Raw genomic sequence first — 24,465 nt, forward strand, 5'->3', positions numbered from 1 at the left:
ATTGACCGAGCCCGAGACTCGAACCCACGTAGACAGAGGTGAGATGGCAGTGATCCGTGACGGAGAGCGCTTTAGACCACTCGGCCACTCGGGGCCCCTGTATATTCGGTAAACAGATAGGAAACCAATAAAAATGACAACTGTAAAAATACGAACGAAAAAATATATGATGAAAACTAAAGACAAACTATCCTGCCATTCGTGAGGTGAACATTATTTGATGAGTTGTTGTAGTTGTTGTTGTAGGGTTTAACGCCATTTTTCAGCACACGATAGGCTATACATGGCGGCCAGTATTAATGGTGGAGGAAGAACCTGGGAAAACACCGGAAAGAACCACCTACCCTCGAGAAGCTACTGGCAAGCTTTCTCACATACCCACATTGGCCGAATCCGAGACTCGAACCTACGAAGACAGAGGTGAGATGGCAGTGATCCGTAACGGAGAGCGCTTTAGACCACTCGGCCACTCGGGGCCCCTATTATTTGATGAAGTCTTGGTATTGGTCAGCATAAACAAAAATAAGCGATTAAGCTCATTAAGCCGGTCTACAGAGGCTTTACTATGCTTGATGTGTGATTTAGATTTTTTAACGTTGCTTTAACAATTTTCCAGTCATATCGACTACGATGTCTGCAGTGTGGCAGTTTAAAGTGACGTCTAGCAATGGGGCATCATGCCACAGACATGTAGCATGATGTCCCACCCGGACACCAGGTCGGCCAGTCCTAACACTAACCTCTTAATGCTGAGCGCCTAGCGAGGCAGCTGTTAGTACCATATTTAGAAGTCTTTGGTATGACTCGGCCGAGGTTCGAACCCAGACCTCTCGCATCTGGGGCGGACGCTCTAACCACTTGGCCACTGGAGCGGTCTGACTTATTTTTGAAGTTCTGGGAAAAACACATTTTATGTGTTAGTCCTTAAATTTTAACTTTCTTGGAACCTCTAAAACAGCCCTCTAAAATATAACATGTAACGTTGTCATCAGAATGTTTAACAAAGTTTCTTATTCCCATACAGTTTGTTAGTGCATTTGATTTTTTTCACGGACATGTGTTAACCTACAGGCCATCCTTTGCTTTTTGTATCGAGATAATAAAAGACGATTTTTGATTTATTTTATCATATTCTCCATTATTTCACAGTTTTACGTCTTTTATCAGCACACTACTCGTTTTGGACGTCAGAATATCGATGCGGTGTAATACTAAAGACTTCTCCCTGTGATAATCGTGGAGATTACGTACTATTTCACTCTCGATCATAAGGAACTCATCGTGATCTGTTCAATGTCGCAATCGTACACCTGCTGCTTTTAATACGTCGTGAGCTACACCAGGTGTGCCGTAATAGTGAGCAAATTCGAAAGTGTCGAGTTTCATTTTCCTCACATTATCAATCTCCTAAAAATGTCATGTGGCATCAATGCATCCTTCCTGACGTAGCAGTCGTCAAGAACACAGAGCGTGCAAAAGTTAAAATGCTCCATAATGTCTTCAACTTAGTGATAGTCATCATCGGATTTACTCGAATTAAACAGTGACCAGTAAAACTTTTCTTTAGATGGTATAATTGCTGACATGAACCCGTTGAAACCGTGAAGCTATTCATAAGATGGGATGTCTTCTTAAAATACGTACGTTCAATTGGTTGAAAATAATAAATTGTTTCTATAAATTTGTGATCGTTTAAATTCTTGTAATTGATTGACCCATTAATCTATATATCGATAAATGCTTAAATAAATTAATTTCCTATGGCAGATATCCTCTTTCCTTCTTTTGTGACCATATCAATATTAATTTAATTTCAGGATCTTGTCTTACTCACTCCATTTTAAAAAGGTGGCTATCATAAATTGTAACGTTATTAATGAACACTAACGTTTATTTTAGATCTGTGAAATTTGAAATGAAATTATTGCTAGTAGGATCTCTGTATTCTCCTGTCAAACGATAATGGTCCGCGAACTTTGTTTTCAGTTATCATTTAATCACAGATATGACGTAATTTTGTCGAGTTAAATTTTTAAATCATAATTATCTTTTGGCATATATAGTGGAGTTATTTCACACACTAGTTTTCCGATTTTACCTAACGAGTTGCAAAATATGTTAATTCAATATGTTCATCAGCAAATTTGTTGTTTATATTCTTTGTGAATTGAAGTGAGTATACATAAAAAGTATTCACATTAACTTGGCAGCATAGAAAGAGCATGTATCATCACTACTGTGTTTGTTGTGCAATCCCTTTTATTTTTCATCCATTCCAGTATGTAAATTGTTTATATTTTATAAGATATCTGCATTGTGTTAACAGTTATCTATTGCTAAAAAGAGCATGAAATACCATCTTTTTCTGTTATGTCAAATATTGCTCTGAAATTTGTTGTATAACGAAATGTCTTTACTTCTTTCTTTGTTATCCTGTATCAGCTTAGGACAATTGTCGAAGTCTAACCCCGATAATACTGAACTAATACCGAATACATTTCTTTATACTTTCCTGGTGACAACTTTTTCACTTGTGTTTCAAACAAACCTATATAAATTATGAGGTTCTGGTCATTACCTTGAGAAAGTTAATATCTATGAACTACTTCTATAAAAGATTACGTCTTACTGATTTTTGTTTGTTGCATTCATCTTTCGTCAAACTGCAATCTGGGCTGTCTTTGTTGCTCTTTGTTGCCTTCCATCCGCAGTTCCTCAATGTTTCGCTGACGCTGATATTCCTCTTGTTATCCTTTGACTTTGTGATTCTCTCTATAACTTTCGTGCATCCTTTCTTTGCTAGAGTTCTTGGATTGTTGGCGTATATTCTTCACAATTCAAGCATTTCTCTATTTCAGTATTTGTTTGCTAGAATTCTTGGATTGTTGGCGCATATTCACCACAAATCAAGCATTTCTTGATTTCAGTATTTGTTTGCTAGAGTTCTTGGACTGTTGGCGCATATTCTTCACAAATCAAGCATTTCTTGATTTCAGTATTTATTTGCTAGAATTCTTGGATTGTTGGCGCATATTCACCACAATTCAAGCATTTCTCGATTTCAGTATTTGTTTGCTAGAATTCGTGGATTGTTGGCGCATATTCTTCACAAATCAAGCATTTCTTGATTTCAGTATTTATTTGCTAGAATTCTTGGATTGTTGGCGCATATTCACCACAAATCAAGCATTTCTTGATTTCAGTATTTGTTTGCTAGAATTCGTGGATTGTTGGCGCATATTCACCACAAATCAAGCATTTCTCGATTTTAGTATTTGTTTGCTAGAGTTCTTGGACTGTTGGCGCATATTCTTCACAAATCAAGCATTTCTTGATTTCAGTATTTATTTGCTAGAATTCTTGGATTGTTTGGCGCATATTCACCACAAATCAAGCATTTCTCGATTTCAGTATTTGTTTGCTAGAGTTCTTGGATTGTTGGCGTATATTCTTCACAAATCAAGCATTTCTTTATTTCAGTATTTGTTTGCTAGAGTTCTTGGATTGTTGGCGTATATTCTTCACAAATCAAGCATTTCTTGATTTCAGTATTTGTTTGCTAGAATTCGTGGATTGTTGGCGTATATTCACCACAAATCAAGCATTTCTCGATTTCAGTATTTGTTTGCTAGAATTCTTGGATTGTTGGCGCATATTCTTCACAATTCAAGCATTTCTCGATTTCAGTATATGTTTGCTAGAATTCTTGGATTGTTTGGCGCATATTCACCACAAATCAAGCATTTCTCGATTTCAGTATTAGTGTCCTAGAATTATTGGATTGTTGGCGCATATTCTCCACAAATCAAGCATTTCTCTATCTCGGTATTTGTTTGCTAGAATTCTTGGATTGTTGGCGCATATTCTTCACAAATTAAAAATTTCTCGATTTCATTATTTGTTTTCCTAGAATTCTTGGATTGTTGGCGCATGTTCTCCACAAATCAAGCATTTCTCGATTTCAGTATTTGTTTCCTAGAATTTTTGGAGCTATTACCTTTATTCAATGATTATATCGCAAATATCTTCAATATTTCTTTTGCTGAAATTTTCGATTGTTGACTAATATTTGCCATACACTTAAATTCACTTATCTGTACAGTGAAAATTTCTTAAATTTATTTCTGCTTTAATATTTTGATTGTTGATTGATATAATGCAGCCTTACAGAATCCGTTTGTTTTAATACCTGCAAAGGTTTAAATATATTTTTCAATGTGCAAAATTTTCCCATATCAATTTATTTTGAATATTTCAGTTTAAGCGAGGAATCATTGAACGTATTTGAAAAATCAGATACATTTATAAACTACAAAATTTTAGTTTTAGGTCTTCATACACTACAATGTTTCACTTTTAGGTCTACATTCACACACTACAATGTTTCAGTTTTAGGTCTACATTCATACACTACAGTGTTTCAGTTTTAGGTCTACATTCATACACTACAGTGTTTCAGTTTTAGGTCTACATTCATACACTACAGTGTTTCAGTTTTAGGTCTACATTCATACACTACAGTGTTTCAGTTTTAGGTCTACATTCATACACTACAGTGTTTCAGTTTTAGGTCTACATTCATGCACTACAGTGTTTCAGTTTTAGGTCTACATTCATACACTACAGTGTTTCAGTTTTAGGTCTACATTCATACACTACAGTGTTTCAGTTTTAGGTCTACATTTCTTACACTACTGTGTTTCAGTTTTAGGACTTGTTCACAACACATGTAGTGCCTTCTCTGCTTGCAAGTTTTACATCTCATTGTTTTCTCAAATTCGCGTGCAGATCTTTTGCTCATGACACCTTTTGCAGCAAATACGTTTAGTAATTTCACAAAATGGTTTACATGCAACCGCAACAGCTGTGTTTTGGTCTGCCAGTGCCATTTATCGATTATTGAGTTGTTCAATGTTCAGCAATCGGGTACCTGAAAAGAGACTATCCATTTCATGCGTTTAAGACTTCAGTTTACTTTATTTTTTTTAATCTAACTCTTGTGCAGTTTCAACTGCGTAGAATGTTGTTATCATACCAACTGAAACAATTCACTTGATTCATCGTCGTCCATCCATTGAACGGGTTTGTTGAATCAAACGCTTTATCAAAAATGAATGGGCTATCCACCGCCATTTTGCTTTAGTTTATTTTATACACTGTTGTCTGTTTTAATGCTTCATTTCTCTTTCACACACTGTATGTGTTTCTGTGTCTGCGTAGTTTTACAGACGGGAGTTCCTGACACAACTGTTACATTTTGGTTTAGTTGTTCCTATTTTAGTATTTGTAACGGATTCGAATCGTGGAGAGGCAAATCAGATAGCAACAAAGCTGCAGAGCAGCAAGTGATAAAAGATCGAACTAACAGTTAATGGTTTTATGGTGTGTCAGATGTCTCCAACATAATACTACTGTCGTTTAGTAAACGTCTTCTGCTTAATAAACGAAATTTCATATCTTTTTTTCGTTACTGAAAAAAATAAACGGACGGTTTTTATATTCCGTTTTGGTATTTAGAATATTGCCGATCATCAGAATATACCCGAATAAAGAAAAACGCACGATTTGAAAAAACCTAATTGTATGAAGAATGGCTAGCCTCCCGAATTTTGTGTTAACTAATTTTGTGGCACAAATTCTGTTAGGAACATTTTGTGTGTGTGTGACAAGAAATGAGATATCATGGAGTCAAAAGGAAGTAAGTCTTAGACATATAAAGACATTATAAAGTCGACATGCTTACCGTTTAATAAGTGTTTGATATAATACGATACTCTACGAGACACCCTTTTTTTAAATAAAAATTGCGCTACTTACACCCTATTGCCGTGTATCAGTTTATTATTAAAAATACGGATATTAGGTTTCGCACTTTTGACAGTATCCATATTTATAATACTTGTTCTTTTAATACTCGAAATAAATCTATCATTAAAATCGAAAAAATGAAGAGATTTGGGGTTTTCGAAACCGAAGGAAAGAGTCTTCTCTTGGTTTTGTAATGTTGTGTTTTCAATGATGCGGTGCTGTTATTACTATTATTTATTACCTTAAAGGTAGAGTCATACACGTACATAGATGGGAACAGTTAGTAACAATTACTAGTTTCATGTATATCGGTAATCTCCAATTATTTGACTTAACTCACAGTGAACATGTACTATCAGATGCCAAAGTCGGAAATAAGATTCATTCCCATTCCTATCCACATGACCGAAATAGTCTCACACGTTCAAATAAATTCATCTTCGTCAGTTCCGTACCGTTACCATGGCAAAGTGTCTGCTTAGCTAGGTTAAAAACGAAAGTCATACAGTTTGAATGAGAAATGATTGCGGTTACATATATTGAGTACTGGGATACCATGTATGGTATGAAAGCAATAAAAAAATAAGGGGACGTTCATTAATTATGTCAACAATTTTTAGGCAATTATTTACCGCCACCCCCTTGTCAACAACTGTCAAACTTTCAGTCCCCCCCCCCCCATACAATTTTCCCCCCCCCCCCTCCAAACTAACAATATTTTATACGGCTGGCTTTTATGCTAAAAATAGAATTATAGAAATTAAAAGGTCTACAAATAAATTTTAATACATTTTTTTAAACTTGTTTAACAGATTTCAAATTGACTATAACACTTTGAATTCATGAAAAAATTGAGAGTTTATATTCTAGCTTCTATCATCTTCCCATGGGGAAGCCAAATGTTCCTCAAATGTTATAATGGGCATAGTGGCTGATTCGTTAATTTCTTGTGGAACCGATACACCCGACAAGTCAACATCATCTTCATCTAACCATTCTGTGCTTAACATCTCTCCATGAGCAATAATTGCCATCAGCTCTCTCTCTGTCTTTTGGCAGCCACTCGTATTGGCCGAATTCTTTGCGGTTGAGGAGCATGTGGTAATTGCCTAGGCCCAAGATCGCGTTGTCGGTGCTGTTGAACATGCTTCTTCAACATGACTTGTGAAGCAACATAGAGGTGACAGATTTTGGAGATCCGTTCAAGCAACAACAGCTGAATGGAAGGACAATATAGATCATATGGAAGAATTTTGAATGCCTTTGCCGATCGAGGTAGCATGTTATCAACTTTCAAAGACTGAAGAAAAGAGATGGAAATCTGTGCAAGTCGCTCTCAGATGCATCTGGTGCTTTAAGGCCTTCACTAGTCTGGCAGACTGGAATTGGTGGTGGAATGAATCTATCGGCGATAATCTCAAAGTACGAGCTTCGAATCGGTTGGCAACAATTTACATCATGGCATTACATATAACATAGATGCTATTTAATAGAAGTTCATGGATAGCTATACTATTTAGATGTCTATGGCGCAGTGCAGTCTTTGAATTTAGTAACAGCTTCCCTTACAAATCTGTATACAGTCTACAATCTACTTTGAAAAAAAAAAAAAAATATGATGATGCAAAACTATGACTTCCTTGGCAAGAGCTCAACCGGTTTAGGATTAAACTGGTGGGCTGTTGACGGGCGAGCGAGTGTGTGCCATACCAACGCACCGACTAAATTCCTATTTTTTGATTTATTAAATTTATTGTAAAAAATAACATTGTTGATGTCAATTTATCTTGAACTCCCCCTCCCCCATGTCAACAATTGTCAAACTTCTTCAAACCCACTCCTCCCCCATTCTGTTGACATAATTAATGGACGACCCCTAGCAACACAGAACATGAAAGAGCTAAAGTTAATTCATTGCATCTCGTCATCCAAATTGTCTGAATGCCTACGACTGTGAATGAACCGACAACAGAGAACGCACATCATTACAACAATGTATTTCATAAAATGGCGAACAATTGGAATCACCCACCCACCCACCCACCCAATCCCATCAAAGCAAAACAAACAAACAAATCAAACAAAAGCACCATCTCATTTACGTGACATTGACAACTATAAACATGTTTTTTCTTTTTGTTCATTTATTTGAGACTGTCACAAAAAACACGTATTTTTTTCTTCATTTCAATGAACAGTAACTGATCTTTAGTTTGTCGGGTCACGAAATTATCTCCGGCAAAAATATGCAGCGGTCAAATTTTAACATGTGCCCAACCAGTGCCGGATTAAAACCCTGTGGAGGCCCTTAGGCATTCGAAATCTTTGCCTCCCCCCCTCCCACTGCAAATTATCTCCTAATACGTTTTATCAATATTATTTTGATCCGTTGTCGCGGGGCCCCTAGGCCGGTTCCTACTCTGCCTATTTGGTAATCCGGCACTGCGACCAACAGTAATTTTAAAATGGCAGTGAGGGAGATACATGCATATCTTTAATTCTGATTCTTTCAGGCGACTTTGACCGGCTTGCAAAAGTAGCCCCGTTTTGTTGGTGTCTGATATCTATCGATCTGTCAGGTCGACCAGAATCAAAACAGATTAGGGTTTATGGTTAGCTTAATTTCTCGGATACCTTTGTATCTATATATATATACATACCACGTAATTTGGAGATGCGTCATGAGGAATGCTGCTTTCACAAAGAAAATAAGACCAAAGTTGTGAGACATGTGCTTGCGTTATGAAGGACACTAGAACGTTCATAGAAAATAACCCACTATCCACGTCAAGTAATAAGCGTCAGTGTAGATTTAGCTCAGTTTCTCCAACTATGGCGCAATTAGTGGTATTCGTCTCATCGTGATCTATTACATCTAAAACAAACTGCGAAATACGCTATTTTATAGTCGTTAAATAAACACGATAAAAATGTCTCTGGCTTCGGATATATTTGGAAAATATAAATAAAGGTAGTATGTCGGTTTCTCTGCCCACATTTCCGCATGTCGTGGAGAAATCGTCATGTTTTTGTCAGCCTTTAGATGAACTATGCTGAGACCCTCTCAAAGGTCTTTGTGTTCTCTTGTCCATTGGAAATAGTTGTCTTGTTCCATTAATCTGAAAAATAACATCTTTTCTCTTTCCATTTTCCGTGAAACAGGAAACAAAAGCACATTTCAGTGGGCACTATGCAGACTGAAATGTGCTTTGTTTCCTGTTTCACGGAAAATAATCATCAACGTTCCCTTGTTGGCTGAAAAATGGTTTTCCGTCTTCCTTAGCTCACAAAAAATACTAACTGGTTATCTTCTTTTGTTTTTGCAGAATACATCCAATAGGCTCAGGCTCTGATCACACACCATTCATTGCTCTCGTAGGAATTCCGTCAACCTACTCCGAGTACACCGGCTATGTAAGATAGAAAGTAATCTTTTGATTGTATGAATGACGCTTATTTACCGGTCTTGATATCATTGCTTATGGCTGTACAAAGGCTTTGTTCTTTTTCCCGAACTATTTACAGCAGCAGTAGTAGTAGTGTGGTGGCTATGGTAATAGTAGTAGTATATTGTTGTTTCTGGCAGTAGTGGCAGTAGCAATAGTACTGGTAGTGGTAGTGGAAGTAGTAGTAGTAGCTGTAGCCTTCGTAATTTTTATTGTTAAACCAAAAAATGAAAGTTATTTCCTTTGTGGTAGTGCCTATAGGACTCCCGGTGCTAATGGAAGATTGGAGACCAGTCTAAATTTGGTGAAAATTTAACAGTATTTTTCGGTTTGGCTAGCCAGGATTGGTGATAATGAAAGTAAAATTTTCGAGAAAAGATTCTTTTGACTATCCTAGGTGTAACTGACAAAAAATAGAGACAATGTTTGATTGGTTGGGTTTAATTCCTTTTGCAGACTTGAGTTTGGAAAACTCATCACCGAAATTAGCACCTGATTCTTCGATGGATTCGAAAACACACGTTTCAAACAAATGTAGATCCAGAAAATGCAGCGGCTCATATGTTTTATTTCTAAACATGAGCTGTCATCAATGATATGTATGCGCTGATAAATACAAGTTTGATAGCATTCCAGAAAAAGTTCTCGAATTTTTTAAATCATGGTGTTTGTATAAGTTTATTATGAGAGCTGAATTAGTACAGTGAGTCCTATACTGGTAGCAGTAGTAGTAGTAGTAATTATTGTTACGGTAGTAGTTGTTGCTGTCGTTGTTATCTTTTTTGTTGTGGTGATGGGGGTAGGTGTAATGGCAAAAGTGGAGGCAGCAAAACAAAATCCAAACAGCATCAGCTCCATATGCTGCAGCAGAAATCATGGTTGTAGTAAAACAATCATAGCAGAAAATATTTACAAGACTACTACTCTACTTTGGACAGAAAACTCGAAGCTTTCATTGCTCTTTTTATCGCCCAAATCCTCTTTGGCACAAGTTCGTTTATCTTAAAGTTTTCAAATTAATGCAAGAGTCATCAACATGATTTCTTTTATACCCAATTCCCACGCCTAAAATTCCGGATGTTCCTCTCTGTATTATTTTTTGCTAATGATGACTTATTTCAGATTATTGATGGTAAAGTGATTCCTATGAACGACCACCCGCCCTATCATACACGATATGATCAATATGAACTCATCAAGATGATAGACCCAGGTTATATGTTGGCCAAAACTTTAACCCTCTTCCACTGCGAATTGATTCGACAGCTAGTGGACGCCAGAATTTTGCCGCTGAACGTACGCACGTATGCTGGGATGATTGCTCTTAATATTCGACAGTTAGACAAGCTTCGAGCTGATTTCACAGAAAACAATGTCGAATACGGTAGGTTTTAAAATCTTAGAAAATAATTACAAATTTGATGAGTGTATGCAATCCTTAGACAATCACTCTATCATAAATAAAACAAGGGCATACAAACACAGAAGTTTAGGGGAAAATGGCATCTGACCGATTATATGCACCACAGACACATGACAGTAAGCACTATCGCATTCTACCAAAATCAGTTGCTCGTACCATCATCGGTCGAATGCACTACAGTGATTACCGTCACAAGTCATATGAATGTCAGGTTTCTGTTACCGTCTCGATCAAATGCGAAAATCGCAATTTAGTGTATAGATCGTTTTATTCTTTTAATACAATCTTGTAAATCAAAGTAATGCATTCTGTTGGTAAATAAACCCAGTTCTAGACACACAAAAAGAACTAGATTTTTAATCAGAAATCTATGTCTTGTGATATTATGAAGTTACGTTTGTCTACTGAAAGTATTCAGAAGTTATATTAGGCGTTTTGTATCCCATTAAGATCAAAATACCAAAATATAAATGAACTGCATTGCTATATTAACTTCTTTTAAATAATTAAATTTCTTGTTTTGTAAATAGATATGCATGCCGATTTTAAACATGGAACAAGTAAATGTTAGAAATTTTTCGTTCAGGTCTTTTCTATATTAGAACAGTATTGATATCAACTTTCTTGAAATCTTTGGAAACAATCGTTATTGTAGGGTAAAATATATAATGTGACCTGAAAAAACTATTGAGATTTCTACTTACAGATCTAGAATATTGCAACTATTTTTCCTCAGTCCGTGTTGTGTTACTCTATCTGTATATTGTAAATATCACTCTATATTAAGACTGTTTTCCTGTAATGCTTTAGACGAATTACTGGCATCAGCCGAGAGATTAAAGACAGCCGCAAGAATCTTTCATCAGAAAATAGTACACTTAGATCAGAACAAGTAAGTTTTGCTTTGTTTTGTTTGTCTCTTTGTTTTTAGCTGAAGACTTAGTATAACTCTGCTATGCTTCTTTGGACGACATTTATTTTAGAGAGAGTACAATCACAATATGGATGACATTTATTTTAGAGAGAGTACAATCACAATATGGAGGACACTTATTGTAGAAAGAGTACAATCACAATATGGAGGACTTTTATTTTAGAGAGGGTACAATCACAATATGGAAGACATTTATTGTAGAGAGAGTACAATCACAATATGGAAGACATTTATCGTAGAGAGAGTACAATCACAATATGGAGGACTTTTATTTTAGAGAGGGTACAATCACAATATGGAAGACATTTATTTTAGAGAGGGTACAATCACAACATGGAGGACACTTATTGTAGAGAGGGTACAATCACAAAATGGAGGACACTTATTGTAGAGAGAGAGAGTACAATCACAATATGGAAGACATTTATTGTAGAGAGAGTACAATCACAATATGGAGGACTTTTATTTTAGAGAGGGTACAATCACAACATGGAGGACTTTTATTTTAGAGAGGGTACAATCACAATATGGAAGACATTTATTTTAGAGAGGGTACAATCACAACATGGAGGACACTTATTGTAGAGAGGGTACAATCACAAAATGGAGGACATCTAGTTTAGAGAGGGTACAATCACAATATGGAGGACTTTTATTTTAGAGAGGGTACAATCACAATATGGACGACATTTATTTTAGAGAGAGTACAATCATACCGTGAACGACATTTATTTTAGAGAAGGTACAATCCCAACATGGAGAACTTTTATTTTAGAGAGAGTACAATCATAAAATGGATGACATTTATTGTAAGGAGAGTACAGTCATAACATGGAGGACATTTATTGTAGAGAGAGAGAGAGAGTACAATCACAATATAGAGGACATTTAGTTTAGAGAGGGTACAATCACAACATGGAAGACATTTAGTTTAGAGAGAGTACAATCACAATATAGAGGACATTTAGTTTAGAGAGGGTACAATCACAACATGGAAGACATTTAGTTTAGAGAGAGTACAATCACAATATAGAGGACATTTAGTTTAGAGAGGGTACAATCACAACCTGGAGGACTTTTATTTTAGAGAGAGAGAGAGTACAATCACAACATGGAAGACATTTGTTTTAGAGAGAGTACAATCATACCGTGAATTACATTTATTTTAGAGAGGGTACAATCATAAAATGGATGACATTTATTTTAGAGAGGGTACAATCACAATATGGAGGACACTGTTTTAGAGAGGGTACAATCATAAAATGTATGACATTTATTTTAGAGAGGGTACAATCATAAAATGGAGGACACTTTGTTTTAGAGAGGGTACAATTATAAAATGGATGACATTTGTTTTAGAGAGGGTACAATCATAAAATGGATGACATTTATTTTAGAGAGGGTACAATCATAAAATAAATGACATTTATTTTAGAGAGAGTACTACCATAACATGGATGACATTTATTATAGAGAGGGTACAATCATAAAATGGAGGACACTTTGTTTTAGAGAGGGTACAATCACAACATGCTGGACGTTTAGGGGGAAAAGCCGCACTTAATAGCCATCAGTGCCGAGGAGAGATAGTTTTCACTTTTTACAAATTCAGATAAATAATGTTACATTATTGTAATTTCTAGATGGTTTTCCCGACTTTGAAGCAATAAGCACAATATGGCAAATGCAAGTACAAAAATTACGAAGCTACTCAGCTGTGATGTGAAAAATTACTTTAAAAAAATAATACAGTTTCAGACTTGGTGTGTTTTATCGTCATGCACTGGACTTTCAAAGCCCATTCTATGTTCCAAATACCTGAAATTTAAACGTGTAACGATAGTTAGTCAGGGGTATTTGGTTCGACATCCTTAGAAGTTATTTTTCTCTTTCTCTATTTTCTAACAAATATTGTACTATTTATACCTGGACAAGCCATTCCCAAGATGCATAAATATAGCTAATTTTAAGGGCTTAACACACTTGATATTAATTTGCCCAGTCCTGCGACGACCTTTATCGGGAACGAACCCTCCTCAAGTCCTGGGGTTTTTTTTCCCGCATTATAAAACGGAATCTTAAGAGAGGACCATTATTTATTTAAAAGAACACAAGGGTAGATTATGAGGCATTCGGTTATTTATTAAATGTAAAGAAAAATCGAATAAATCTATAATTTTACTCTGACGCTGTTACTGATATCCGGCCAGTAAAAACCGCCAGCTGAATTATTCGAGTAGGCGATAAACGCTGTGTTTATTTAGGGCTTTAACTGGAACAAAATCTTTTTGCCTGCCTTTTTTCTGTCTTTAAACTAAATATTTGTTGTTAATAACATGTTATTTATTCCCCAAATCATACAACATTTGCTGTGAGAAATTCGATGATAATGGATATTTGAGAAATTTAAGGTAGAATGACTGGCAAGATAAAAGTAAACCTAATTGTTTCACCCAACGGAAAACTGTGGTTCGGCCCAGTGTAGCCTGTATGTTAAAATCTTGAATTATTGGAAAATGCAAGTCAATAAGACCAGAATGAATGTGAAGAAGAATAACGTAGTTTACGAGTTCCGACTAAACCATATGAAATATTTAGAATTATTATATTCTGAGTTTGTGCGCTAATGGACTACTTTTAAGGTAAGATATTATCTCATAAAATCCACAATCAGAATTTCAGATTTTTTAAAAAATATGTTGAAACAATTTATGTTATAAAATTTACATGCTTGGTTTTGCTTTCTTCTCTTGTGGGACTTTGATGTTGCTTATCGTTGTTGTTTAGTCTACTGTTACGATTCTAGGTCCTAAACTATATAACAGAAAGGAAGTGAAACCAGAACATTTCTCTAAGTTACAGAGTGAGAATTCAAAAGACACTTACAGCATTGTGGAGTAAGTCCTAAATAATCCTAAATATCCTATCACGAGTTCAAAAGTAATGAATATTCTGAATGAATTCCAACATTCTTAAATGTCCTGATGTACTATATTCTTGAACGTCCTGATGTACCACAATTATGCAATCCAGAATATCTTTGACAGAGTACTCAATAATCCCAAAATAGTAATTTAGTCCGAAAGGCAAATGAGTACATTGTAATTCTAATGAATAATTTAAATAAATGATTCCACTCAAATTATTTCTGAACACTTCTACAAACTCTGACTATAAATTCCCAAAGACTGATATGAAACAGGACTTATAGATTTGTTCACCAAATCCCTATTTATACAGATTTTCACCTGACCTATGACACAACATAATGTTCCGGAAAACAAATTTTCCATGGGAAATTCCACTAATTTTCTTTAACTCAAATTCTTATAAACGTTTTATTGAATATCTTATATACATAACAAAAGTCAGGTAGGCAAAACGCCATTCAAAACCCTCAATCACGACCATGACACAAGTCATGTACAGAGTATAAATTAATACTTAGCCATACTTATTGTCTTGCTATTTGATATTTTAACATGAAGGTAAGTTGAAATTATTCTCCATTAGTTTAATTTTTCCGACAGTTTAAATCAAAATTTAGTTGTTTCAGTATTATATCGTATTATTTGAAAACATAAACCACATTTCCTTTCAAGAATATATCCTTGACTTTGAATCATACATGTGTCTTCCATGATGAGATACATTTTTAAAGTCTTCTTTCGTCAGCCCCTTGCAGGTTAGAATGATTAACGACAAACTCCAGTCTGTGGAAAGAGCGTTCATTGTGCCAGAGGGTTTACCGCTTCGTCCTATGTACAGGTATTTGCTTTTCCTTACCAACACTTCCTTCTTTTCGACTAAGGTCAACATGCATGCTGCTGCTATGGCGATAAATTTTTTCGTGTCCTCTTTTTGACAAAATTTAAATTTCAGTTTAAAGTCTAAAAAGTTCGACTTTGCGTAGGAATTGACACGAAACCGTGTGCGTGATAGGGGGATTTTTAAAAAAAGGCACTATCATAGTACGTTCACAACCTGGGTTTGTCGCATGTTTGGTCACGCTTCGGACAAAATTTATAGTTCCTGTTGGCATCTTTACTAAGAAATACTGCTAATGATTCCTCTAGGAACTGATGTTTTTATTCTGATTTCCTCGACATTTCATATCTCTTTAACTGACAATTCAGTACAAACGTATTTTGACTTTTCCGCATAATCGGAACTGAAATTGTGGTACGGTGTAAACAATATGTAAGTTTGAGATATGTAAAAAAAAATATCGGCAAAGGTTAAAATATTAGTCAAGAAAGAAATGACGCTTGCATAACATAATTGTCATGTACACAGTACATTTTGATATTTGTTGCGACCTTGACTTTTGAAATGGTATTGCGCTGTTTTTCTGAAATTCAGTTCACAATTACTCTGGAATTACCGTCCTTGTACTACCATGGCGCATAGATGATTAGCACTCTTTCTCTTAGGCGAGATATGATTTGTAACAATAGTTTGATCAGCATCAACAATATTTATGAATATTTTTACTGCACCCCACCCACCTATAAACTCCGTTGCTAACCTTTCCTATTATATATACCTGCATAGGATTGTTTTCCCTCCACTGTTCTGACATTTCTTGCTACAGTGATCCACTTTCACAGGCATGTGAATTAACATTACTTACATTGTTACTGAATGTATAAAGGTCCGGTTATTCTCCATTTACGACACATCAAGATCCATCAAGTAAACAAAAACACAACGTCAGCCGAACTCGATAATTTTAAACGGAAACTTGTTTAATCGGTTGAAGTATATATACACAGTAGTTTTGTCAATTGCCTTTGCCCTTTCAGTCAACAGGTTCAATTATGTATTTTTATAAATTTTGCTCCCGGTGTGAACCAAGTCCATTCTGACACATTTTTGCACTGACTTGCAGAAATAAGAATACAAATATAGAAGATAGAAGCTTGATATTGAAGCTTGTTGTTCTCGTATTTCAGACATCTGTTGCAGTCTCCTAGTGGGCTTAACCACTATGGCGGAACTGGATTTCCGGGACTAGAGGACCTTTTGGAACTCCCGAATAGTAACCCAAAGAAGTGGCCTCAGATCCGAAAACACGTTACGATTTTGACCCATAGTATATATTCCTTAGCAATGTTTCTAGAAAACGATTGATTTTAAAACACATATAAGAAATTCGATGTAACTGTCAGATTCCATGATATTCTACAACGATTATTTTGTGTACCACAGGAAAATTACACTGACGTCAATTTCAGTCTAAGTATTACTCAGGATGGTATTCATTTCAAGAAAGTCTTGCCAGTGTTAACATCCTCATTCAAAACACCGTCTGAAGACATTCCAGTCACTCCTTATATGACAAGTTGTACTAGAGGCCAAAACATAATAATTTCCAGCTGATGTGGCTCTGATATGCCCATAAATGGCGGCTAGGAGTAATCGTTTCCATGAAATTCACTTAAGTTGCTCCTGTATACAACTTCAAAAAGGGTCAGAAAACAATATACACTCTGTGAGATTAACCTCACTAGCAGAGCCCTACACATTTATCTTTTCACTGTGTTTTTAAAAATGCGTTTAAAATGTAAATACTAAAATTCTGTACTCTTTGCCAGGGTAGCATTGTAAAGTTCGTAATAATGACAAACTCTTCAATGAGCAGAGGCAAAGGCTGTGTCCGGGAGCTAGATTGTTATATTGTGACATTGGTCCAAAGTTTATGTAATCGGGATGTAGTCTCTTCGTGATCACAACTTGGATTTTCAAACAGCTCGTACATTATTCTGAAATTGTGAATATGTTGAATAAATTGTCCTAAATAAGCCTTTTTCAGCGTTTCAAGCACACAACGTAAGCCGCTGACTCCTATTTGTATATTTGTATCAAGTTTTTAAAACTCATTTTAATAGCTTTGATAAAATACGAAATTCTGTAATAGCCAAGTTGGATGGAAATAGTGTTAGGTCTAAGAATACACTGTAGAGACAAGGTGACAATTCTAGAATAGTAGAATGTTTAATCATGCACGTACTCCTACCAACCAGTTTGTACGATGATATTGTTTAGCAATAACGTTTCCACTTCTGTTACTATCATATGTGGCGCAACAAGAACGTTTTTAAACTAATATATGTATAAATCCCAACCAATACACTTTAGTTCCGAGACCCAAAATATAACCACTCTATTATTTACTGAGTAGATTGCAAACTTTCGAAAGATAACGAAAGTTCAGTGCAACGAGAACGAATCTTAGACAGTCATTAGTGCATGTGACGTCGTTAGAGAAGTTGACTAATAATTTAGATAGTTATCGGTTCATGTGACGTTATTAGAGAAGTTAGCGAATTAGGTACTTGTCGGTTCATATGACGTTATTAGAGAAGTTGGCTAATTATGTACTTATCGGTTCATATGACGTTATTAGAGAAGTTGGCTAATTAGGTACTTATCGGTTCATGTGATTTCATCAGAGAAGTTGGCTAATTAGGTACTTGTCGGTTCATGTGACGTTATTAGAGCAGTTGGCTAATTATGTACTTATCGGTTCATATGACGTTATTAGAGAAGTTGGCTAATTAGGCACTTATCGGTTCATGTGATTTCATTAGAGAAGTTGGCTAATTAGGTACTTGTCGGTTCATGTGACGTTATTAGAGAAGGTGGCTAATTATGTACTTATCGGTTCATGTGACGTTATTAGAGAAGTTGGTTAATTAGGTACTTATCGGTTCATGTGACGTTATTAGAGCAGTTGGCTAATTAGGTACTTATCGGTTCATGTGACGTTATTAGAGAAGGTGGCAAATAATTTAATCTGTGACAAGTTTGTTGAGATGATTAAGCATTCTTTCGACATGAAATCCAAATTCCTACGAAAGTATGTTACCCATACGAGTTCATCGAAAGCTTTGAACTACCGATAGAAACGTTATATTCAAGTCTGTGTGATTCAAACATTTCTTATGGTGACTAATACTGCAGTCAGGATGTTTCAGGTAAACGTAAACACGTTCAGTGACCTTAATTGCAACTTTGTCACAAATAATAAACTAATGTTTCGTAACATTTTCGAATCGTTTCGTAATGTTGGTATGTATCATTTTCAACTTGACCAAATACATTGGTATAGTACACCTGGTTTAGCCAGTCGTGCGTCGTTTAAAACTCAAAATATTGAAATAAAATAGTTGTCACATTATGACATATTTCTAACGATTGAACGTGGAATTAGAAGTGGAATTACTGTTATAGCACACGTATTCTAAACCAAATAAAAATACTACTCTGACATAGCTCGGATAAAAACGATAGCGAAATCGATAAAGGCTATGCTAAGGTCATTCAGTATGTAACAAAATCATTACAATTGATATTGATATGGCATGAACCAATACGTGCCGTCAGGTAGCTTTTATTGTTGGGACATGAACCAATACATGCCGTCAAGTAACTTTTATTGATGGGACTTGAACGAATACGTGCCGTCAGGTAACTTTCATTGATGGGGCATGAACCGATAACTTCGGTCAGGTAACCTTTATTGATGGGACATGAACTAGTACGTGCCGTCAGATAACTTTCATTGATGGGGCATGAACCAATACATGCCGTCAAGTAACTTTTATTGATGGGACATGAACCAATACATGCCGTCAGGTAGCTTTTATTGATGGAACATGGACGAATACGTGCCGTCAGATAACTTTCATTGATGGGGCATGAACCAATACATGCCGTCAAGTAACTTTTATTGATGGGACATGAACGAATACGTGCCGTCAGATAACTTTCATTGATGGGGCATGAACCAATACATGCCGTCAGGTAACTTTTATTGATGGGACATGAACCAATACATGCCATGAGGTAACATTCATTAGGCAAATGATGAGCAAAATTAGACGAGTAAAAGAAAATCTACTCGAAATACCTGATATCGTTGATATTGGCTACATGTTAAATTTCGAAACTCCAAAACATCATCATTATCATTTGAAAGAGAACCACAAAGCACTAGAAAAACTTGGACGAGACGATATATTGCTATTTCAAAATACGTTTATAAATAACTAAACGGGTACGAACTGGACCGTACTAAAATTACTGAGTACAATGGAAAACAATGAACAAGTATGTGACACATTGCAAAAGAGTAAAGCTTTATGAGTAATTGGGTTGAAAACTGAAAACAATGTACAGAGTTGCCTTGTTTGAACAATGTAAAAGGCCCCCTTTCTTTGTAAAGGGTGAGGGTAGATTGGCGGATTGTACCTTCTTTTAAGGTGTCCGCTTTATTCGGTTCTCGTTATCTAGGAGATGATCGCCCTCGGTGTTATTGCCAGGATCGAATAAACTTATAGGTAGAATAAATAGAGATCTGGGCAGATGTATAAAACAGAACGAATCGTGCCCACGTACATAGAAAATCAAAATTTAATTAATTACATAAACAATGGTGATAACACAATACATTAGGAAGATACACTTCTTTAGGGGATATATTTTTACCGAATTGCAAAACACAAAGTATTTAAAAAAAATAGCTGATCTGTCTTACTGATAGAATTAGTTCATCATACGATCGAGTGAACAATTGAAGTCGTTGCCTTGTACAATTGTATAACCTGCTTAGCTCTGGTTCACTCCAGTTTCACTGTAGCTGTTCTATCCTTTCGCCTTTTTCCTCTCTTTTTCTCTCCCAACCTCCCTACTGTCTCGCCTCCTTTCGGCCCTCAAAATTTGTGTGGGTAGGTGGTTATATAAGCATGTAGATACACAGATACGTGGATACGTCAGTGCGTTGGTACATCTGAGGATACTTCTGGGAATACGTCTGAAGAGCTATTTTCCCTTTGAAAACAAACAGAGAACAACCTACATTTTTTGTCGGTTATTCTACTGAAGACAGATCATTACTCCCCTCTCGTTATCAGAACTTACTATCGGTATTGAAACAGATACCAAAGGCTATTTAAATATGGCCAAGCAAGGCAGATCAAGACAAACCTTGTTTCATAGGATTAGTGTACTTCCTAATGGCTAATTCATCACTTCGCATCAACACAAGAGACTTAGAGGTTCCGCTCTCGTCTCAGTTACACAAATGAATGAATGAAATTCACTACCTGGCTTAAGTACCTTACGTTCAGTGAATACACACGTTCAAGTCCTTAGCATATATGAAATTACATACGATAGGTGAATTCACAGAGCTTCTCGTAAGTCATATTAACTAAAGTAATAAACGAAATTTTTAGAACCTAATTCCTATGAATACAAGTCGACAAATTCAAACAATTTGACAACCTTATATAAAGAAGATTATTGTACGAATTCACACACACACACACACACACACACACACACAGACATATATATATATATATATATATATATATATATATATATATATATATATATATATATATATATATATATATATATATATATATATATACACACTCAACTAAATTCCTGCACATATTATCGAATAATTCAAGCAAAATATTATATTCGTATCAACGAGTCTCATGAATCTGACGCAAATACCTTTTTGTGCTTTCGAGCGTTGTTCGTTTTTACCGCCAAAATTGTATATATATATATATATATATATATATATATATATATATATATATATATATATATATATATATATATATATATATATTCTCGATCGCTGGCTACTGTAAATATATATTAAAAACGCATACTAGTTTGCCTGTAATTATAAATCTTTTAAAGTGTATGCGAGTTAAAGAATTTTTATAATTTTTAAACTTAAGTATTTATATTTTCCTATCAGATGAAGGATGAAAAATAGTATTCCTTTATCGTTTGTCTAGACTAATAAAACCAGGATTTTTTGTGTGAAAACAAAATGAAAATAAACAGAATGGAATACGATATTTTCAAATGTATTTCATAAATTACGAGAATACCGGAGTGTTATGGTATCGTGGGTATTAAAGTTTACAAGCGGCGAATAAATAATAATTTAAAAAAAACACTGCCCTTTAAAATATTATATGTAACGTCGCCCTCTTAGTAAGAGGGGTGGGTAACTGGATTTGGCTAGCGTTATCTAGAGGATGACATCCCTCGATATTTTAGCCCGGCGGGTGTGAATGAAGAATGGAATTTCAACAGAGAACTGAGCGTGAACACTGGGAAGAAATAAAGCAATACGAGCCCCCTTTGACAAGAAAATAACAAATTTAATCGGAACAAATGAATAACGGCAATTCCAATTCAAGTTAGATTATATCAATAGAATTTAACAGGTTTGTCCAATTTGGATTTATTTCATCATCATAACGAGAGGTGAAAAGAGCGCAATGTCCACGATTGATTTGCATCACCTTCCTCTCTTTTGACCGTATATCAACGTCTCCTAGTTCATCCTTCCTAAGCTCTATGCTTTGTCCCTTCATGGTCTTCCTGGTCCTTTTATTCTGACCTCGTCCTTCTTTTCCTCGGACTTCTGTCTTCAGACTGTCCCGTCTCTCTCCCAGAAAGCTGTTTCTTAAAGGACAAATTTATCCCATAATTCTGTATACCCCACTCTCTAGAGGTACATACAATTCACTTACGTTACTCAGATTATGTTGGCTATCGACACACTGCGTAAATTCTGACTTAGTACGGTAGGACATTGACCTCGCTTCTAGCGGCAGGTCTTAAATTACCACGTGAGCGTCTATCGAATATTACCATATTTTTTTTTACATGATATTACGTGTTCAATTACTATTACATGAATTCACAAATTGTAACTCACAGCAATCCCTAACCTACAAGATTATTCAAACATTACAAAATCAGATATAATTAGGTACTTATCGTTATCTCATGATGATCTGTGTCGTCCTAACAAAAAAAGAAAGTTATTTCATATAACCCTGTGAAATCCTACACATATGAACATTTGGATCGCATGCATTCAATTCTACCAATGAACTAATAACTGTAAAATTAAAAGGTAAATTGCATAACAACTCTAGCATCAACACTTTCCATGAAATTGAATACAATATATTGCATGCAACTCTAGCATCAACACATTTCCATGAAACTGAATAAACGATACACAATATGGAAACTTAATCATAGCAAACACATTTGCATAAAGCAAACAATCACATAATAGAATATTACGTGAAACTAAAATTGCGTACCTTATTGCTGTTCTCTTTCAGAACTTGTGCGCCCTAGCGCTAAAACCTGTCTTTCGTTTTACAAGACGGCCACATGGTCCCTTTTTTTAACGAGGAAAGCACTATTCTCTTTAGGCTTTCCACGGAGTAGAGACTTTTTCCTCTTTCAGGAGATTTCGGACTATAGAATTTCGACTAAGGTCGTCACTTTAAAGTCTAATTGCTCTAAAGTGTACGCCCTAATTTATTCTGCCCAATCGTATACAGCGGTCCCTAATGTTTCCCAAAGAAATAATTCATATCATCAGCTTTAGACAGCTCTGAGTCTGAATGACAGTGCGTACCAATTTCCCTTTGAAAATTGGACATAGGTTCCTACCAAGTGGTTAGGGTTGGTAACTCAAATGTTTACTTTCTAAGGATCATGTTAAGATACCTCGGTCAATTTCACTGAGTTTGAATGCTGCCTTTGAAGTTTACACTGACATGGTGGGGGGGGGGGAGATGTACGAAGAAAGGTCGAAGTTACCCTTCACAAAGATTTTTCTGGCTTAAATGCGATAAAATTTTAAAGCTCAATGCATTCAACTTTAAAGTTCATTGCAATTCGAAATTCGACACTTCACATTATATATATATATATATATATATATATATATATATATATATATATATATATATATATATATATATATATATATATATATATATATATATATATATATATATATATATATATATATATATAATTGTTTTCTTTGCTCTATATTAAAATGCATTTAGTCACTCTGGGCCATAGCGGCTAACTAAGCGCCTGCTATCTGGCGATTTTCTATCCAGTTTAGGATAGTATCCCTACGCCGATCAACTCTGAGGTCAGGTATGTTAAGAGCAACAAATTAGTTCTGAACACGTGGCCCAATTACTCAAGACAATCTGATATATCACTTGGAAGTAAGTTGAAACTAAGCACAGATCTTTCAGAAAAGAAGTGTAATAATGTGTTTTTGCAAAGCGTTAATTTTTGTGGGCACTTCCGTTGTCAAATCTTCATTTTCGGAGGTACGTAGTTTTGCTCGTTGTAAAGCTCTTCAATTTCGGAGGTAAGTAAATCTTGCTTGTTGTTCGCTATCCCATAATGAATAAATAGAAGTGACCTGTTTATCCCCCGCCCCACAAAAAAAAAAAACACACACACACTAGAATTTGTGAAGTTTGGTATTTAATTTCCAGTTTAAGTCAAATGACTGCTCGAAACGATAGATTCCAGGTCATGCAAGGGGCAATACTCTGATATCGTGGTAATACCGAAACAAATGTACGATGGCATATACTTGTCCTAATATTGTGTATACTTGTCCTGATGTTGTGTATACTTGTCCTAATGTTGTGTATACTTGTCCTAATGTCGGGTATACTTGTCCTGATGTTGGGTATACTTGTCCCAATGTTGAGTATACTTGTCCTAATGTTGAGTATACTTGCCCTAATGTTGTGAATACTTGTCCTAATGTTGAGTATACTTGTCCTAATGTTGGGAATTTGATGTATATATTGTTCAAAGTGTAAATCAACTTGAAAAATGGATACTACTACCATAGCACTTATTCTGCCACCTGTGCCGTCCAAAAGAAACTTATAAGAGAGAATAAAAGAAATGCATCTGTAACCACCTGTGACGAGGAGAGTAGCGCCGGGATTGAAAATGGAGCG

General features: G+C 35.5%; 1 protein-coding gene across 1 annotated transcript in view; it reads left to right on the plus strand.

Annotated features, from left to right (window-relative positions):
- LOC149785288 (N-acetylated-alpha-linked acidic dipeptidase 2-like) overlaps positions 1–17,415 on the plus strand; it is a 61,757-nt gene extending 44,342 nt beyond the window's left edge. Inside the window, exons 14-18 of the mRNA XM_089979162.1 lie at positions 9,135–9,222; positions 10,377–10,638; positions 11,488–11,569; positions 15,287–15,379; positions 16,567–17,415. Of these exons, the coding sequence (XP_089835288.1) occupies positions 9,135–9,222; positions 10,377–10,638; positions 11,488–11,569; positions 15,287–15,379; positions 16,567–16,744 (703 nt within the window). The 3' untranslated portion in view covers positions 16,745–17,415. The remainder of the gene's footprint in view (positions 1–9,134; positions 9,223–10,376; positions 10,639–11,487; positions 11,570–15,286; positions 15,380–16,566) is intronic.
- The last annotated feature ends 7,050 nt before the right edge of the window (positions 17,416–24,465 follow it).

Source organism: Sinohyriopsis cumingii, chromosome 13 (assembly GCF_028554795.1).
Source record: "Sinohyriopsis cumingii isolate HCF-2022 chromosome 13, ASM2855479v2, whole genome shotgun sequence".
NCBI lineage: Eukaryota > Metazoa > Mollusca > Bivalvia > Unionida > Unionidae > Sinohyriopsis > Sinohyriopsis cumingii.